The 18,466-nt window shown below is 39.8% G+C and overlaps 1 protein-coding gene across 1 annotated transcript; it reads left to right on the top strand.

Moving 5' to 3' along the window:
- The first annotated feature begins 1,689 nt into the window (after window positions 1-1,689).
- Window positions 1,690-18,382, top strand: EPHX4 (epoxide hydrolase 4). The gene is made up of 7 exons (XM_074152363.1): window positions 1,690-1,932; window positions 4,619-4,704; window positions 8,173-8,330; window positions 10,354-10,482; window positions 12,558-12,661; window positions 13,592-13,740; window positions 18,148-18,382. The coding sequence occupies exons 1-7, from the start codon at window positions 1,690-1,692 to the stop codon at window positions 18,380-18,382; spliced, it is 1,104 nt and encodes a 367-aa protein (XP_074008464.1).
- The last annotated feature ends 84 nt before the right edge of the window (window positions 18,383-18,466 follow it).

Raw genomic sequence — 18,466 nt, 5'->3', positions numbered from 1 at the left:
AGGACTAGGATTGAACATCTTGAACATCAGTGTCTATATTTGTAAGTCTGAATTTAGAACAAGTAGGAGAAAGCATTTGGTACGTTACAGGCAAAAATTGTCTACAAGCCATGTTCCATGCATAGTGAAAAATGATACATATTCCATCTGTATAAATGCTTATCCATTTTTTTTAATAGCTCATTAAACTACATATCTTAGAGTTAACAGACATGGTGCCTTTGTACCAGCTTCTGCTTGCGCTGCTGGACAGAGCAAAAAAAAAATTTCTTGGAAGTTAAGTTCTAATCCAAATTCACCTGGACTAAGAACAAATTTTGGTCTTCATAAAATTCAAGTAAAATTTGGCAAAATCCTCCCCCAAAAAATGCAGGCAGTTGCATACAGGCCTACGTTATTAGCTGTGCCTCTCATGTGGCCTCTACAAGTCTCAAACCTGCCTGCACTCTCCAGTCTGAGAAGCAAGGGGTTTAGATCAAGGAGTAAAGGCCAGCAGGCCCCTCCGTGTGTTGGATCAGGAATTGCCAGGATATGACATGGAAGCTCAATTCTACTCTTCTTGTAGTCAGCAACTACTGTGCCCACATTTATAGGACTAAATAGGACTATATAGGACTATAGGACTTTATATAGAACTAATAAACTGTAATTTTTCATAACTTGCATCTTTGTCACGTGTAAAATCAATTGTTGAATATAGTTATGCTTTTTCTTACAGTTTGGGATTACAGGAACCGTTCCGATTCTAAGTTAGCCTGCACGCCAGCCGGTTAACACAAGATAGGTGCTAACGGGAGCCTTTCTCCTTATCCCGGCATCTGCGGCCTCGTACCTGACTGATTCCTTGCCTTGTGCACGTAGCGATTCCCAGCTAATGGGCAGGTGTAAGATTGTTCAGCTTCTAACGCTGGCCTTGGGCGGCTGAGGCCTCAGTACTAAATTAACGCTGTCGCAACAGAGACGGTAATGATGATCCAACTTCCTTGACTCGCAGATTTCTCTTACTAAAACAAGTTTTAAAAAAATACATCTATAAATCTTGGTGCTGGAGCTCAAAATTTGTATCTTTTTAAGATATATTCACAGTAATAGTATGTAACAAGGAAGGTTAGTGTAATACGTTTACAAAATCACCTTTAAATTATTTAAATACATTGAAGCCGCAGTGAAAGAATGGAGAGTCTTGAGGAACACTAGATTGCAGCCACATACCTATATGCTTCCTTTCACACCTAAATAAGGCAAGTGCGTGCTCAGCGCGGGCAAAGCGGTGGCCTGCGGGGACCCCAGGCAGGCACCGGAGGTGAGGCTGTCCCTCCTACCCCGGCCGCGCTTCTCGCAGTGACATTTCGGGTGAGTTTCGGTGTATTTGGCAATTTTGCCAGAGCGCGCAGCCCACAGCCCCGCTCCTTCGCTCCGGGGACGGTTTCACCACTAAATATTTGGGAAGGGGGGGGAGGGAAGAGCCGGCGGGGCCTAGCGGGGCCGGGGCGGCGGCAGCCGGGCGGGGCGGGCGGCGCGGCGCTGTGCCCGGCGGGGTGAGGGCCGCGGGGGGCCGCGGGGCGGGCGCGCCGCCGCCGCTGCTGCCGCCGCTCCCGGTGCCTCCGCTCGGGCGGCTCCTGGCGGCGGCGGCGCTTCCCAGCCCCTCCCGGCCGGCGGGGACGGCGGCGGCGGCGGCGGCGGGGCCCGATGGCGAGACCCGGCTCTGCGTGCCCGCCGCCCGCCCGCCGGGTGATGGTGGCGGCCCGGGCGCTGCTGTTCTGGGCGCTGGTGTACAGCTACTGCGGGGTGTGCGCCTGCATCGCCGGGCTGCGGCTGCTCTGGAGCATCGGCCGGCGCCCGGGAGAGACCTTCCGCTGGGTGGTGCGGGAGAACCCCCCCGCCTGCCTCAACGACCCCTCCCTGGGCACCCACTGCTACGTCCGGATCAAGGTGAGGGGGAGGGCGGGGGGAGCCCGTCCCTCCCCTGCATGGCGCCCCGGAGCCTGCCCGCCCTCCTCGGCGGGCGGGCAGCCTGCATGCCCTCCTCTGCATCCTCCCATGTAGGCGCCTGCCCCCGGGACGCGGTGCCGTGCCCGCTCCGCCGGGAGGAACCGCAGGCCCGGCTGCCGTGGGGGGATGCGGTGCCCGGGCGGGCGGGGTGCGGGCTCGGTGGGCGGTAGAGGCGCTCGCCGGCCCCGGGTCTCTCCCAGCCCGCCTGTGGGTAGGTGCCCCGCTGCTCCCGCACCCTCCCTCTGTCGTGCCCTCCCCGGTGTTTACGGTTTGTCCGCTTGCGCCCGAGGGCTCCTTTGGTGCATCAGGGTCGGAGGAGTCGAAAGATTAAGCCCTGCCTTTAAGGTTTGTACCGTTAAAGCCACCAGTCAATTTTTGTACCTGTCTTAGATCTCTGCCTGTGCTTTGCTCCTCCACCAAATGCTCTAAATGAAGCTGTACTGGCTTGGTTTCTTTTGTAGTTACAGGTGAGCAAAGAACACGCTGCAAATTGTGATATTTTGAGTAAAATGAACACAAAGACCTCAGTTCGGAGGGATCTGTGCAGATGATTTTTGTGTTTCTAATATAAATTATTGAGCCTCCCAGTTTCACATGATTTGCTTGGTGGTGTTTTTCTATCATTAGGAGGCATGTGCGTGCTTTTTTACTCACATGCCTTTTACTCACATTCTTTTTCCCTGTAGCACCAAGCAGTAAATGAAAGGGTTGCTTGGGAAGTAAGGGGTGCGACAGCAATAAAAGAGCATTTGGGGGGAAATAGAGTTGCTGTCAGGATGACGGTCTGTCACTCATTTCAGGAAATATGAAACGCTCCTGCCGTTGGGTAACAGGCTAATCTGTTACTTTCCAAACGCATGTGTCCTACAGATCTGTACAGATTTCAAGAAAACAAAGAAAAAAGCGTGCTTCAGAAAAGATGGCGATGTCCTATGTCTGTTTTAGGGGGCAGAAAAAAGGGGACAGAAAGGAGCAACTGAAAAGATAAGAGGATGGGCTTAGTTTGGAGCGTGTGACATTTAAACTGCTGCTGCACAAATGGTGATAGAATTTTTGTGAGTAAATGGAATGTCCTTAAAAGCAATAAATAGTTTAAAATATAAACATTGAAGGTAACTCCCTAGAGGACACTAACTGAAAGAAGCGGGATGGAGGAGGGCTTACCCTCACTAAATTGAGCAGAGAATCTGTGGAAGGAAACTGAGAAACTGCCACTTTTTTAAATATAAAAGGATCAAAGGCAGAGCGATATGGAAAAAGGTGAAGATGATGCAGTGGTCCTAAGATTTTCTAGGAAGAGATCATTAAGTACTTGGAAACACATAGATACTTTTACCTGCAGGGAATTTAACTTCATTGGCAGAGGAGAAATACCAGTGTAATTTTGGGCAGAACTGAGCAAGAAGTCCCTGTTATATCTATAGTGAGTATAAAAACCCCAGATGTTCCCTTTTCAAAGCCCTTTCAAGAATCAAGATGTAACTTAATGGTTTTGAAGCTGGTTAGTGATTTAGCTAAGACGTAGCTCAGAGCATCTGAAGCACCTCTGGCAAGCAAAACTTTTCCTATGCATTTGTGATCCTTGGCCTGATAAAAGCTCTTGATGTACAGCAAAGGCATGGGACTTTTCTTCCCTCTTTAAAATAGGAGAGACCGTGCAGGCTCTGACATTTGTTCAGGAGCTCTACAACCTTTCTTCCTGCAGTTTCCTTCACATGACTTCTAAAGAGCATGCTGTATTTTGTGAGCTCTTTCCCAACTTCTGTATCCACTTCTGTGCCAGAATTCAGTAAACACTCCAGGTCACAATTTCAGTTTATTTAAATTCTGCTGGATTTGATCTTGAGTTAGGGTCAGCTTGTGTACATCCATTCATTTTGATGGTATGTCAGTGTTCAGCCTCTGCACTGCTAACACTGAGTAACTTGCCTGCTGGTAATTCTCGTAAGACCCATTTTCTTAAAAAATGCATCAGAAATAGTGACTATAGATATGGCAGAAAGAAGATTATAACATTAAGGCTTTCTTTTCTGAAGCGAATCTGAAACCTTGAACAATAAAAACAAACAGAACTCAACTTGCTTTCTACTTATTTAATTTTGATTTGGTTGGGGTCTTAAGAATCTGCATGGTCCTTTATTGCACCAAAAGGCAACATGATGGTCTTAAGTAGTTGCATAATCTTACAAACTAACTGAAAGACTGAAAGTGCGTTTGAAGTATACTGTGTCTTAAAGCCTTTCTGTAAAGCACATGACTGGTGTCTGTGTGAAAGCAAGGTGCTGGCTTCCACGATAACCTGTGTGTCCTAGTCACCGTGCCAGGCGGTGCTCTGTCAGAAAGGTCAGCGTGCTCGTGGCTGAACTGGCACGCAGTCACCATAACCTGACGTTTATTAAAGATGGTCCTCACTGGAAGAAGCTGTGGCAGCTGAGGTGGGATGCGCAGCATTGCCAGGGTGTAGCAGATACCTGAGCTTAGAATCACAGAAGACTTCAGCTTCAAAAACTGACAATTTAGGTTTTTTTTAAAGGGCATATTGTCTGAAACCATATTCATTCTCAAACCCCAGTATAGCAGTTCTATGCAGCGATAAAAACACATCTTCTTTTTCTCTCGTTTTTAGGATTCAGGGTTAAGATTCCACTATGTGGCTGCTGGAGAAAGGGGTAAACCACTCATGCTGCTGCTTCATGGCTTTCCAGAATTCTGGTAAAACTCTCTACACGCCTTTCCTGTACAGAAGAGGCTGCTTAAGATACCTGAGAGTGACCTTCTCAGCTTAAGTAGCCCCAGTGTGATCCATTTTATGTATCTATGAGTACTAAGTACTGGAATGAAGTTTTAGTAGGGAACACACTATTGAAATGTTTTCTAACTGCAGCATCCACAAAAAAATTCCTGCGGGCTGACGCAAAACAACCATCTTTTTTGCATTGTCAATCAATTTTTCCCCAAGTATGTACACTTTTCTTCAAACTTTGAGGAGGAACTGCGCATTTTTAATTAATTTCCTGTTTGGATAACAGTTGTACTAATATGGCTAAACTTATGAATTATAGCAGAGGGCGTTAAATGAGGATCCATTATATGTTAAGGGCAATATGGATTGCTGCATTTATTAAAAATACTATACATTAATTTTTAACTGGGGGAGGGAAAGAAAAACTACGAGTTCTATAGGCTATTGTGCAGCCTAATTTCGGAATGCTACTCAAGGAAAAAGGTTCTATTATTAGTTTGTCATAAGATGAATGATGAATCAAACTGAATCCTAAATGTTTGTTTGTAACAGTGAAAAGCAGTCATGTGTCTAATGATTTAACCACATTGCTCAGGCTGTCATTGCCAGGTTTAACTAGTGAAGCATGGCTTACAGAAAAAACAATAAGGGAACGGTAGAAGTGGCGATGCCAGTAATTCAGCAAGTTAAACGATCCTTTTCCCTTTTAAACTCAGATATGGAGCTAGGGCTCCACTGTTGGAACTGTGGTCTTTCAAGCTGGACTCAGGCCATAGCATGATAAATTGACCCAGGTAAAACAGAGGTCATTTCTGTTCCCTTAGCAATTTCCTGTAGACACTAACGGCCTTGAGGATGGTGGTAGAAAGTCATATTTATTTTAAGATAAATTTTCAAAGAAGTAGCTTGTTCTAAAAATAAATTGCTATCTAGAAGGATTAAAACTGTAAACTTTGATTAAAAAGACAGTTAGATGGGAGAATGCATATTCTATGCAAACATTATGCATACCTTGCATAATGCATATTCTAACACAATAAGACAGCTGAGACTACAGCTGATTTCCCCTACAGTGGGAATAGTAATGGAAAATTTAGCATTTCATATAAATATTCTACTGAGCTCTGGTATATTATTTTCAAAAAGCAGAAAGCTATCCTTACAGTTTAGAATGGTGAGTGACAGTTAATATATTGTATTATCTGACCATTCAAAAGGAATGAATGAGAAACTGTTATATAGGTCACTGGGACCACCAGTAGCATAGTTTATATAACTGTTTTTAAACATAAGACTAAATGCCAATAGTCTATAAAATAGTCACGCTATCAGTACTGATGTTGGTTTGTTAATTCAGTGAAGATTTTTTTATCCAAGAACAGAGATTGTTCTGAGAGCACAAGATAAAATAATCACAATTTAAGAGGTATTTAAAGCAGGATCAAATTTGTATCATTTGGCTAGCAAAAAAAACCAACAAACTAACAGAAGGGATATGATTCAGTTACAATTCTTAATTGTAACAAATCCTCTGCCTTCAAATGTCTCAAGGTTATAAGTAGGACAATCATAACCAGACAATACTGACCTTAGTGAGTTATTGTGACTGTCTGAAGATGAAAGATCACTTAAGAATATAATGCATCAGAGCCATTAAGTGCTTTAGATGCATAAGAACTTGAAAATTATTATCAATGTTGTGGAAAGGCAATAATAAAACATTTTAAATAGGGCATGTGTTGAGACAACTGGGTACCTGGAAGACTTGTGTGTGAGCTGTTAAATTTTGTACAAGCTGCCTTTCAGAAATAATGTGATCAGAAAGTGACAAAATAGTTTCCATTATTCAACCTTATGAAAATGAAAGCATTCACCAACATTTCCAAATTCTGCTTGCAAACCAGTTGTGCAATAGTTACATTTCATATATGGTAAAAGGATTTCTTTGAATATAAAACCTATCCTTTTGGTAGGTCAGATAGTTGGTGATTGATGGGCTGTTGTGAAAACAGAAGATGAGGATAGCAAGTAGACATTTTCTGAAAATGAAAATAGTTTATTTATTTATTTATGGGCCTCATCGTTTCTTCTTACTGAAGTATATAGGATAGCTACAACAGTTACCATGGCAAATTCAGCTTCCAAGCCATTGTATAATGCCTTTAAAAATTGCATTCCTGGAGATCTCAGCTAAATCTTGTGTTTGCATTATATGGCACCGAAATGAAAAAGTTCTGACTTTCTGTTTTTTCTGTCTTTTTTTTCTGTTCTGTTTATATGAATACAAATGTCTATAATTAATGAGCATTACTGTAATATTAAGTAATTAAGTTCAAAAACCCTAATAGGCAAAGCTAAAGTGGAAGACCAATGGTCTGATATAGGCACTGTTTGAATTAAGGCAGAATTCTGTACATCGCTCTTATGTTCACTAATGATCAATATGTTATATACAATTTATCTGAGATTGTTGAAACAAGCAGAAGTGAATGCTAGATCCTATCACAGAGGGGTGCAGCCATTATTATATATGTCTAGAAGGATCATGTTTTTCATACATTTCTGTTACAGCATAAGATGAGGTCATGTCTGTCTTGGTACTGGCTGTTCCGAAATTTATTTGGTTTCAATAACAGGTAGTCCTTGCAGTATGACCTTTCAATAACAGGTAGTCCTTGCAGAGTGAGGAATAGCCCATGCCTTTGCCCGAGTTCTTAATTTTGCATGTGTGTCTTTTCATTTGTGTAATGTTATCACTCTTTTCCATAGAAACACAAGCAATGAAATACTTTGTGTAGTACCAACACATTGAGAGATTGTTCTGCAGCAATTCTGGTAGTATAGAGACACAGATGAGAGTGTATATAATATAAATCATATAAACTTCATCAAGTTCATTTGCTCTTCATTGCATTTCTTTCTTTGGTTTATTTAGTGTATTAATTCTCTGACATTTCTTTTCTGAAAAGAAAAAAAACCCACGCCAAAGCATGCCTTGAGGCGTTTTTCCCTACTTCATCAAAATGTGTGTGTGAGTAAGCCAGAGAGAAGAGAAAGCTTTTCAGACCTTACTTTTTTGATGATACTACAGCTCCAAGGATAAAACAGAATAGTCCTCTGTGTCCTCTGGTTAATGCCTGCTTCCTTTGCAGCAAAGGGACCATGCCAGGCTCCAGGAACTGTTGAAACACCCAGACTCTGGCCATGCCCCCTTTCTGGCCGCTCCACTGCCTTACTGGGGAATTCAGGAAGGGAGCACAAAACTACTATATAGCCACAAAGGACCATCTATGTACCACAGAAAGAAATAAAGAATCTCATTGCAAACAAAGCCATGCTAATTTACCCTCAGCTATTTGGGAGAAAAAGCATTGAGTGCATTTTGGTATCATACTGCTTGACCTTATGACTCCAACTTTTTTTTTCCCCTTTGTTAGGTATTCTTGGCGCCATCAATTGCGGGAATTTAAAAGTGAATATCGAGTGGTGGCCCTGGATTTGAGAGGTTATGGAGAAACAGATGCGCCTTCTCACAAAGAAAATTACAAGTTAGATTGCCTGATAACAGATATAAAGGATATTTTGGAATCTCTAGGTGCGTTAGTAAAAGACAAACTACTCAGCTCATAGATTACTTGATTTTCTGGGAAAAACCCCATAAAGATCTAGGATTGATGTATGTTTTTTTTTTAAACTGCAGTCTCTTTAACATATACACATTACGGATATGTATAGATATAAATCTAAGGATACTCATATTTTATGGACTATTATCAATGAATTTTTTGTTTTCTAATTATGATGTGTATGCCGGTATAAACAATATGTAAAGATGATTTTTCATCATGAGTTTAAAAAGAAAATCTTCCCAATGTGCTTTGAAATCCAGCAGTGCAGACCTATGGTCTTTTTCCCTAAGAAGGTCTTAATTTACTCCTAACCAGTGCACTTAGTGGATGATGCTCTGAATTAGAGTCCAATAGCACTTACAGAGCAAAGAATTTAAATCAGGTGACATTTTTCTTGCACAAACAAGTTGGAATAAATATTGTGGGCTTTATGAAGATGATGACAGTACATCTGCTGTATTAAAAAAAATCCCAAAATACTACTCCTGCACAGTAGTCAGTTCTCAGAGCTGAATCACTCAGTCTTATACAACAGTGAGAAGAACAGAAGGGAGAACAAGGGACACATCGCTCCCTGTGGCAAATACACAGTGTAACGGTCTGGAGCTGAAGAGAGTCTGCAAAATTTTCCCTTTCAGTTCAGTAGCTGTTCTTGTAATACCTAGTGAAGGGTATTTCCCTTCCATCCCAACAGCAAGACAAGGGATTAGACTATCATTCTCTGCATCATTTTAATTCCCTGGATGCTCTACGGATAGTGAAACAACTTGCTGCACTTCACATGAAGAAATAGTAAAGCAGTGATCCCAGTTCTAAGGTTTGAATTTAGGATTTGCTTTGCTTGTTGTATTTGAATATTGTCAAAAGATTGGGCAAGCAGTCCCCACACTGCGTTTACATTTTGCAACCTTTGCTAGTTGTGTTAATTTCCATGGTAATGCCATGGTTATGCTTGAGAAGTGCTCTCATCATAATTCAACTTCATAGGGATTTACAAGTTTTTGGAAAAAGTATTTCTGAGGCTTTTTATCTTTGTTTGTTCTAATCCCAAGTTAAATTATTTTGGAGAACTTGATTATACCAAAAGTGCTCCGAAAGATTTCAATTCCAGAGGGGTTATGAGGTGCTTTGTCAACGGTGTTCAAATTTATGTCAGGATTCTAAGCAGTTTGGCTTTTATACATTTCATTTGTAGTGTATGGGCTCAGCATTACAATCCTCAATGAGGAGGGTGATGGTATCTGATGCGATAGTATGTATTCCAACACTAGTTAAAGGTGGAATGGTTAGGCTTTCAAAAACACAGTCATTATTTTTCTCCCCCCTTTTACTGCTGTTAAATTACCATTCTTAACAATGGAAGAGTAAGTATGTGAATGCTGAGAACTTTAAAAATTGCCATCAAAACAGCATATAGAGACAAGCTACAGGCCTACTAAGGATATAAATGTGTATATTTATGTGTGTTTATAAATGCTATATATATGTGGCTATTAAGTACAACGCCCACTTCTTGCATAATGATGATGTTCAGTGCTTAGATAACCTCCCACATTCAGAGAAATTAATAAGGATTAGTTTTGTTCAGGAGGGGCTCGGGAGATTGCTCAGTCTTTCTGTCTGCAATTTCAAACTCCAAACTCCCTAAACACGATGAATGTATGTGCACTAGAATGACCCTATATTGGCCAAGATGTGAACAGGGTGGCTATTTGGATACCAACTGACTTTAGTTTGACGTTAAGGTAGTATAGTCACAATGTAATTGAAGTCCAATTAAACAACTTTAATTATTTGTTAATTTTTTAACTATAATAGTGCTCTGTTTTTCCTGGCCATTAATAATGGAAGTACTGCAGTATTAAATAGTTACATTATTAAATGCGCTGGACCACCTGTTTTGCCCAATAATGATTTTATTGTATGTGATAATTTGTATGGATACGAATTCCACTGAAATAAAAGCACAAATCTGTGTTTATGTGGTAGGATACAACAAGTGTGTGTTGATTGGCCATGACTGGGGAGGAATGATTGCTTGGTTAGTGGCTATATGTTACCCCGAAATGGTGACTAAGCTGATTGTGGTTAATTTCCCTCATCCTTCTGTGTTTACAGGTGAGTTTTATACTAGTCTTTGTTAATCCAGAGTATCTGCATTTTCATTAAGATTGTGTTTGCTTTGAGGTTGTTAAAAAGAGCCAACTACTTACCCCTTTAGATGTTCAGTAGATAAGTTGCCTGTACTCAGTGCCTCTCACAATCTGGACTGTATTTTACGAAGAAGTAAGGTATCAAGTATTTGATTTTTGGAAATAATTTATTGTAGGAGGTGGGAGTGCTTGCAGCCAGGCTAACTGATGTTTTTCTTAACCCTTGAAGGTCTACAAACATAATTTTCATATACATTAATCTGTTTTCCTCAACTTTGGCAGGATAAAATTCCCTGAACAGGGGTGTGTATTGCAGTACACCTAGGTTAAGGCCTCACTGCATTATTAAATCTGCATAAACCAGCATTCATATAAATGTGAATCAGACATTAAAATTTAATCCTAATGGAGGTGACAAGCGATGATTTATGGTCTTGTACAATACTAATTGTAAAAAGACAGCTTTTCCAGGCTACTTATGAGAGGCTCAGGAATGTAGTAGCAGTGAGCTGAAAAAAGGATTTAGGCACACTAGCAAAATTTGTTGCATGACAGGATTTGAGCTTGTCTACTACCCAGAATTACAAAACATTTCATAGGGATTAGATCAACATTCAGTAATTAAAATGAGAGCAATATCTCACTAATTTTAATTTCTTCAATTGCTGACCTTACCCTATTTCCATTGAAAAGGTCACCCCATTTCCCCAGAAATAGTTAAAAATATTAAGTTCAGCTTTAATATTCATTTCAGTTGAAAGTAAATCTGACTTTACAGTACTATGGAATCAGAACCATATACATGTTGTTCTCACAGTGTTCTTGGGCACCTTTCTAAGATATTAAAGAACATTTTGCCAAGTAGTTAAGCCTCACTTACCCAAGGAAAGGTCTGTTCACCACCAAGTGAGCAAGCAGGAGCTTTTTGCAGTATTTTCACTGAGAGCAGGAACCAGGCTGTATAGAAGACAAATACATTTTATTATAGTATTTCTTAGTATTTGTTTGCATATTTGTTAAAGTACAAAATCTGTTCTGTGGCATTATAAAGTCTCCCTGGATCAACTTTGTTCTACTGTGGATTAAATGAAAGGACACAGTTTATAAATTGTGCAGAAAAGTAAAGTGAGCAGTGCTGATGATGGTCCATCAAAGAAAAATATAATGGGTGATGCAATTTAAGAATGTGTAAGATATGAAAGCCTAGAAGATAGCTGACACTTCAGTTTACTTTGTTTTAAAACCCATTTTTATTCACTGCCAGAATTAGTATTTCCAAGATTATCTCCTATGTTGGGAGCCCAATTTTGCCTTCCTGAATTTGCATCTGTAAAGGATAGGTTCTAGACTTCCTAGTACCTGCACACATTCGGTGGTTGCTTAGAGGAATTTAGATATTTGAATATCAGTGTTGGCTCTTGCAACTCACTGGAGACACAAAATTACAAATTAAAAAAAAAAAAGATAATGTAAATTTGGCTATATCATGTTCTTCTGTTATATATGCTCCAGTGTCTTTAAAACGTGACACTATGCAATCTTGATTACGGTTCTTGAAATTGCCAAGATGACTGTTAGAAAAATTCTGTACTTCTGTGAACAGGATTGATGCTGTCTTTAGGATGTAAGTGGATTATCCTCTATGGATTTCTGTGCATCACATCTTTGATGAGAGAAATACTTAGACTTGTATTTATGCCTCTTATTCCATAGTTGAAAAAAATGCTTTGGACTAGCTACACAAATAGATCTCTAAGTGAAAACCTATCATGCAATTAAACTCTCCAATGTCACTGCCCTCAACCTAATCTTTGGCAGGATTCTGGTTTACTGACTGTTTCTATTAACATATAAAAGAATTAAGTTTTAATGGCCACATCATATACCTACTCCTGAAACAATAATCATCTTTTGTCACATAGCATGCTCTAACAAAATATTTTTAAAACATTCCTTTAAGTTTAAAAAATAGTAATATTAACAGTAATTTTGTTTGAGTCATCAGTTTTCATTTTTAATTCATGGGCATTTTTGTTTCAGAATACATTCTACGACATCCATCACAATTGATTAAATCTGGTTACTACTTCTTTTTCCAAATGCCATGGTTTCCTGAATTCATGTTTACAGTAAATGATTTCAAGGTGAGCAAAATGAGTGCTCTTGTTTATATATTTAACTGTGAGTGATGGAAGAATTGCCACCTACGTTGATCCCTTCTGATGTAGTTGTAATTACTGGAAAAAATACAGAGCTTTCTGATTTTTCTTCTTAAGCTTTATATATTTTTATAAAGTAGGATATAAGTACATAGAGTCTCTGAGATTAACTCTTGCTTTTGCATTTCTGGGAGGCATTCAGGTACATACTTTTAACCTCCAGCACTACAGTGCTTTACTCCACCTAGACAGTCTGCTGGTTCCCATGCCAGTGGGACGCGTTTGGTGCCTGGGGAACTCCTGTTGACTTGTCTGAAGCTCCTGTGTGCAGTGGGGCATCCTCTTATCCCTCAGAGCCTGCGCCGGGGCAGGCAGCCTGGGAGTCTGGGCATTAAATTCAGCCAGGTGGTTAATTCTGCCTAAGGAACCAACAAGGCCAACACCTTGTATAACCTTAAAAAATACGTACAAGCATGTAGAAAGGGAAAAAGCAGCTGCAGGCATGCATCCTCCTACATGCATACAGCCCGGGGCTGAGCTCCCAGAGCTGCACGCAGATGGGGCACAGCAAGCTGGGAAGGTCCTGGATCATTCTCTTTCCCTCCCTGTCAGCTGCTGGGGTCTATCCCAAAGAAAAGTATGTGCCTGCACTTGCCTTTGCTTTCACAGGTGGCAGGTCAGGGTGCCGAACTGAGTAACTTGGTAATACTGGTATTTGCCTGTAGTTAATTATTCTGAAGTTACAGCAGGAATAAGTTTACCATGTGCTTTACACACAACTCTCTAAAAAAGCATTTAAACCATTCATTATACTCTAAACAATGTATAAATAGATTTTAGAAAGGTGTATCCTCTTGAAGGAGAGAAATCACATTTTCTAGCTATCTTATCTGGTGGCTTTTTATTCTTTTGTAGGTTCTGAAAAGTTTATTTACCAGCCAGGCCACTGGAATTGGAAGGAAAGGCTGCAGATTAACAGCAGAGGATATTGAAGCTTATCTCTATGTCTTTTCACAACCTGGAGCATTAACTGGACCCATTAACCATTACAGAAGCATTTTCAGGTGGGTGTAACATTCTGAAACAAGGTAAAATATTCTAGAGACCCCTGGAGGCCAAAAATGTTATCGCATCTTCTGCCGCTAAAGTAGAAGGCAAAAACTGTTAAGTCTCAGCAGGTAACAAATGCGTTGTGTCAAGCAGTGTGATGCAAAGGCAATTGTACGAGAGACCCACACAAAACAGTGACACAACCGGAGTGCAGACAAGGAAAATCTTTGTTTCAAAAATCTAATAAAGCAAAGACGATTCCTCATTCACAGAACCCGTGCCAATCACAAAAATCCGTCTCTAAATAATACTTACAAAATTAACATCAATTAATTGTTTGCATTGCAGTTCATATTATCTAATAAGAAGCTCTATGAAGAGCTTATTCTTAGATAATACTGCTAGATAATATGGCATCTAAGTAAGTTGCCCTCACTTGTAACTTTACAAACCCATGTCTGACTTTAATTTTATTGTTTGGGCTGTTTTTTTTTTTAAAAAAAAAGTGAGGTAGGTTTTTTTTGTAACTAAGCCTAAAACTAACCCTATCTTTGTTTTTTTTTGTTCCTGCATTGATCTCATCAGACTCACTGGCAGCAGTAAGCACGTATAGCAGGGAGCATGCATAGACTAAAACTGAGAGATAGTATCACGATAGGAAATATTTTTGCAAGCTTAATATTTATTTTATTTTCTCCAGCAGTTTTCTAACAGTTTTAACTTTCCCAGAAGGAGTTGGCTTGGCCTTAAAGACTGACCTCCCCCCACTTTTTACCTACCAAAAACGTAACAGAGCCAGAAGGTGTTTACCTCTGCATATACTCTACTTAGGACTTGTAGCCCTAACTTGAAGGACTATACCAACAGGAGTGGGGTTGAACTCTTTTTTCCTTTACTGCCTCCAGTCTTCAGCAGTGCTAAATCTCCTACATGCTTCTCTAACACAAGACCAGCTTCCCAACATTCTTCAAAAATTACAACTCTTTTCCTTCCCTAAACTCAGACAGTCGATTTTTTGAAGGAGATTGACTTTTCATTTTCCGTGGTCCAAATTCTGTGCCACCTTTACTGCTTTTTCTGTGCCTTCCATGCTGCCGCTGTCAGGAGAGCAGTCAGCAGGGAAACACTGGGAGGAAAATGGGAATCTGAGCCAGGTGCTGTCTGTACAGGCTAAGAGACAAAACTGGAACGAGAAAGTAGAGAACTGATATCTTTTCTTCTAAACAAGATAACACCAAGCACAGACACTAATGGGGAATAAATAAGATGGTTGTGCTGGTAACAGTATACTTATTTAAAGCTATGCAGAGAGTGGTGGTGACATCAGCTGGGATGTCCAAGGGCGATGGGGAGCCGTGTGGCTGCACGGCGGCTCCCTGGCCCTGCAACTGCACTGCAGGAGCCCCCAGGGCAGGGCTAATGAGGAGCTGGAGAGGCACGAGAGCCCTGAGCCTTGTTCGTTACGTCTGCACCTCGCATCAGTGAGTGTGCACATTAACCAGATGATTCTCTGACAATAACACTGAAATATCTGTGATAGCGGATAGCTGAATTGCTGTGGGATTCAGATGAGACGCATGTGAGAGTTGCCTATGTTTGAACTATTTTGTCAGGCCTTTTCAGTCTCAAAAAATGTCTAGTGTCAGTTATTAATCAGAAAGTATCTTCACAGCTATTAATTATTCTGCGTGTGTGTGTGTTCATGCACTGTTTGCTTTATTTTTCTAATGAACATATACCTGTACTAAATTCAGAGAATATAAGTGCTGTCAGCCACAGTGCAGCAGGCTTTGGACTGGAAAAAAAAGATTGGTCTTCAGCTCATTCAGTTCTTGCCACCAATTCTGATGGTCACACCTTACGGGTTGTGAATCATTAAATATTAAAACTGGATTGAAATTTTCACATCCTCTTGTATAAGCCATTGAGTAGCACTTAGATGCTAATGACTTGTATTCACCGTAACTCCCAGTGGGCTGCCACTGGCAACCTACATGTTAAAGGTGTTCCAACTCATTACTATCCACCTGGAGTTTCATTCTTCAGAGCTTAATTTTTCTGGAAAGTTATTTCCAAAGAGACGATTGAAATCACTTACTTCATCCATCACCAACACGTCCTTGTATAAATTGCACAGCAGTCATTCCCTTCACTATAGATACAAACACTTGGAATGAAAGTCATAAAGCTTTTTGTATCATGCTTGGTTAAGAGAGATAGATAAACAGTTGAAGCTTGAATTTCTGTTGATATGTTGTTTTTTAGAAAATGGGATTACTTCTCTTATAGCAGTTGAGGAGTACTTCAGTATTTGTTTACAGAAAAACTGCTGGTTAGGTCTGAGTCTGTTTTTCAAAGACTTAAGCATCATGAGTGAAACTTCCCATTCTAAATGTGAAATCTGCATCTTAATCCTTCTTAAAGGAGATTTCTAGAAACTTCAGCCACAATATAATGTGCCATATTCCAGATTGAAAAGAAATACAGTGTAGCTCATAGGCAATGAAAAATGACAGGTTGTTTATCTATGCAGTGTGCATAAAAAGCCCGGTAGTTTTCTCCTAAGTGGGGCTACAAATCTTGTATGGCACTGAGCCACAAAACAATAATAGTAGACCCTACGGTAGTGAAAAAATACACATATAAATAGCGAAGAGATCCAGGATACTGGATTTAAAATGTAAAGGGATTAGTCTAAATGCACTGAATCAGATCATCAGATTATCAATTTTTAAAACTGATACTATGAATAAGCTATGGTTCAGTGGGCTAGGTCAATCTGTTTGAAAAATGAGATTTAAAATCCACTCCTACAAAAGCCATTTTAAGAATTTTCCTAATTCATCAATTAAAATTAAATTAAATTATTATTTAAAGTGATCTTTTATTAACATTTCTTGATATTATGTATAAGTAGAGAGGAGGAATGTCTTCAAAGTCTCCATTTCTTTGTCTTATCTTAAACTAATGCATGCCATCTTCTTTGTCTTTCCCTTTTTACAGAGCATAGTCTCTTCACTAACTCCTAAGTTTAAACGTAGCACTTAAGTTTGTCATAAAAGTTTGTTCAGAAAATCTTCTTTATACATTCCTGGTTTAAAATAATCATGTTTGATCATTAGTATAATAAAAATTAGTATCTAATCAGACGGAATCTGGTTTGAATTGCCACAGCTAGTCTGTTACAATACATGGCTAAGAGTAAGCAATTCGAGCATAAATTAGATAATTTTTTCAGCATCTCTGAAACAGATGAGCTGGAATAAATTCTGGTGGGTTAATATCGTTTATGTTGAAATAGTCTTGCATTTCTAGCTACCTGTATCTTTCCTAATGTCTAACTTCAATGCGAGGAAATATTTATAAAATATTCCATTTAAAATAATTGTATTAAGAAAAAATAATAATTTTTTACTGAAAATTAAAACAGGTCATTGTTGCTGGTATAATTTTTATTAACATTTTACTTTCTAAGGGCTTTTCTTCAAAGTATCGATAAAATGTCTTATAATGTATTTATCTTTAAACGCTTTCTAGTCTGCCAAGGCTCTGGGTTGTGATGTTGCAGTTTTAAAGAGATTATGAATCCATGAAAGGCAAATTTTTAAGGAACAATTTTCTTTCACGGCATACAGATGTAGGTATGTAAGCCCAAGGCCTTCAAAAACATACTGTAGCTCTTTGTAAAGGGAACTCTGATGCACTTTGAATCTTAGCATGAATTTCGTAGATGAGTGAATGTAACTGACTTCAGCATTGTTAACGTTCTATAAAATATCTTTTTCTACAGATTTTTTTTTTCCAGCTGTACTACATGATATTTAATTTTCAGTAGGTCTGAAACGCTCTAACTGGTATCTTCCATAGTGTCCAAAACCAGCAGCCTGCCGTTTCCTAGACAACCGATTTTTTGGTAAAGCAGTTTGGCTACTTGGGTAGCTTGATGCCTTGAACACTGCAGTCTAAATGTCATTCAAAGCATCATATTTCACTAAAACCTAGTTGCAGTGACTAATGCAGGTTCAGAAATTTGCCATAGCATTCATCAACCAAGGGGAAGCCACTGACCTACAAAATTCTGGCTGTGTTGTTCCACGTTCCCTTTTACAGAGATCATGGGGCTCCTGAGCTGTGCACCATGAAGCATCGTTCACGTTCCAAAAATGAGACCTCTGTTGCAATCAACTGCTGATTACAGACATGTTGCAGGAAAATTACCTTCTAATAATTTTACCATCCTTAAAAACACTCAAAGGGCTTTGAGTCACGGGAGTGTTTTCTTGGTATGATAGAAGGTATCTTGAAACCTAGAAAGCTTGCAGTGAGATTTGTTGTGTTGATTTTAAAAGCTACGTTGACTGAAATCTGTCTTGGTGATTTTTGTAAAAAGGGACCTAACTAAGTGTGTTTTATTTTTAAAGCTGCCTACCTCTGCAGCACCATGAAGTCATCATGCCAACCCTGCTGTTATGGGGAGAAAGAGACGCGTTTATGGAAGTTGAGATGGCAGAAATTACACGGATTTATGTCAAAAATCATTTCAGATTAACTATTTTGTCTGAAGCCAGTCATTGGCTCCAGCAGGATCAACCTGACATAGTGAACAAGTTGATATGGACCTTTCTAAAGGAGGAGACAACAAGAAAAAGAGAGTGACTGTTTGTACATGTTTTAAGGGGTCTACATAAAAGCTCTTCAGATTTAAAAACTAATTGTTATCAGGGCCATATTTCCAGCCTG

The sequence above is a fragment of the Numenius arquata genome, chromosome 8, assembly GCF_964106895.1.
Source record: "Numenius arquata chromosome 8, bNumArq3.hap1.1, whole genome shotgun sequence".
Taxonomy (NCBI): Eukaryota; Metazoa; Chordata; class Aves; order Charadriiformes; family Scolopacidae; genus Numenius; species Numenius arquata.
This window is presented reverse-complemented; position numbering and strand designations above follow the sequence as displayed.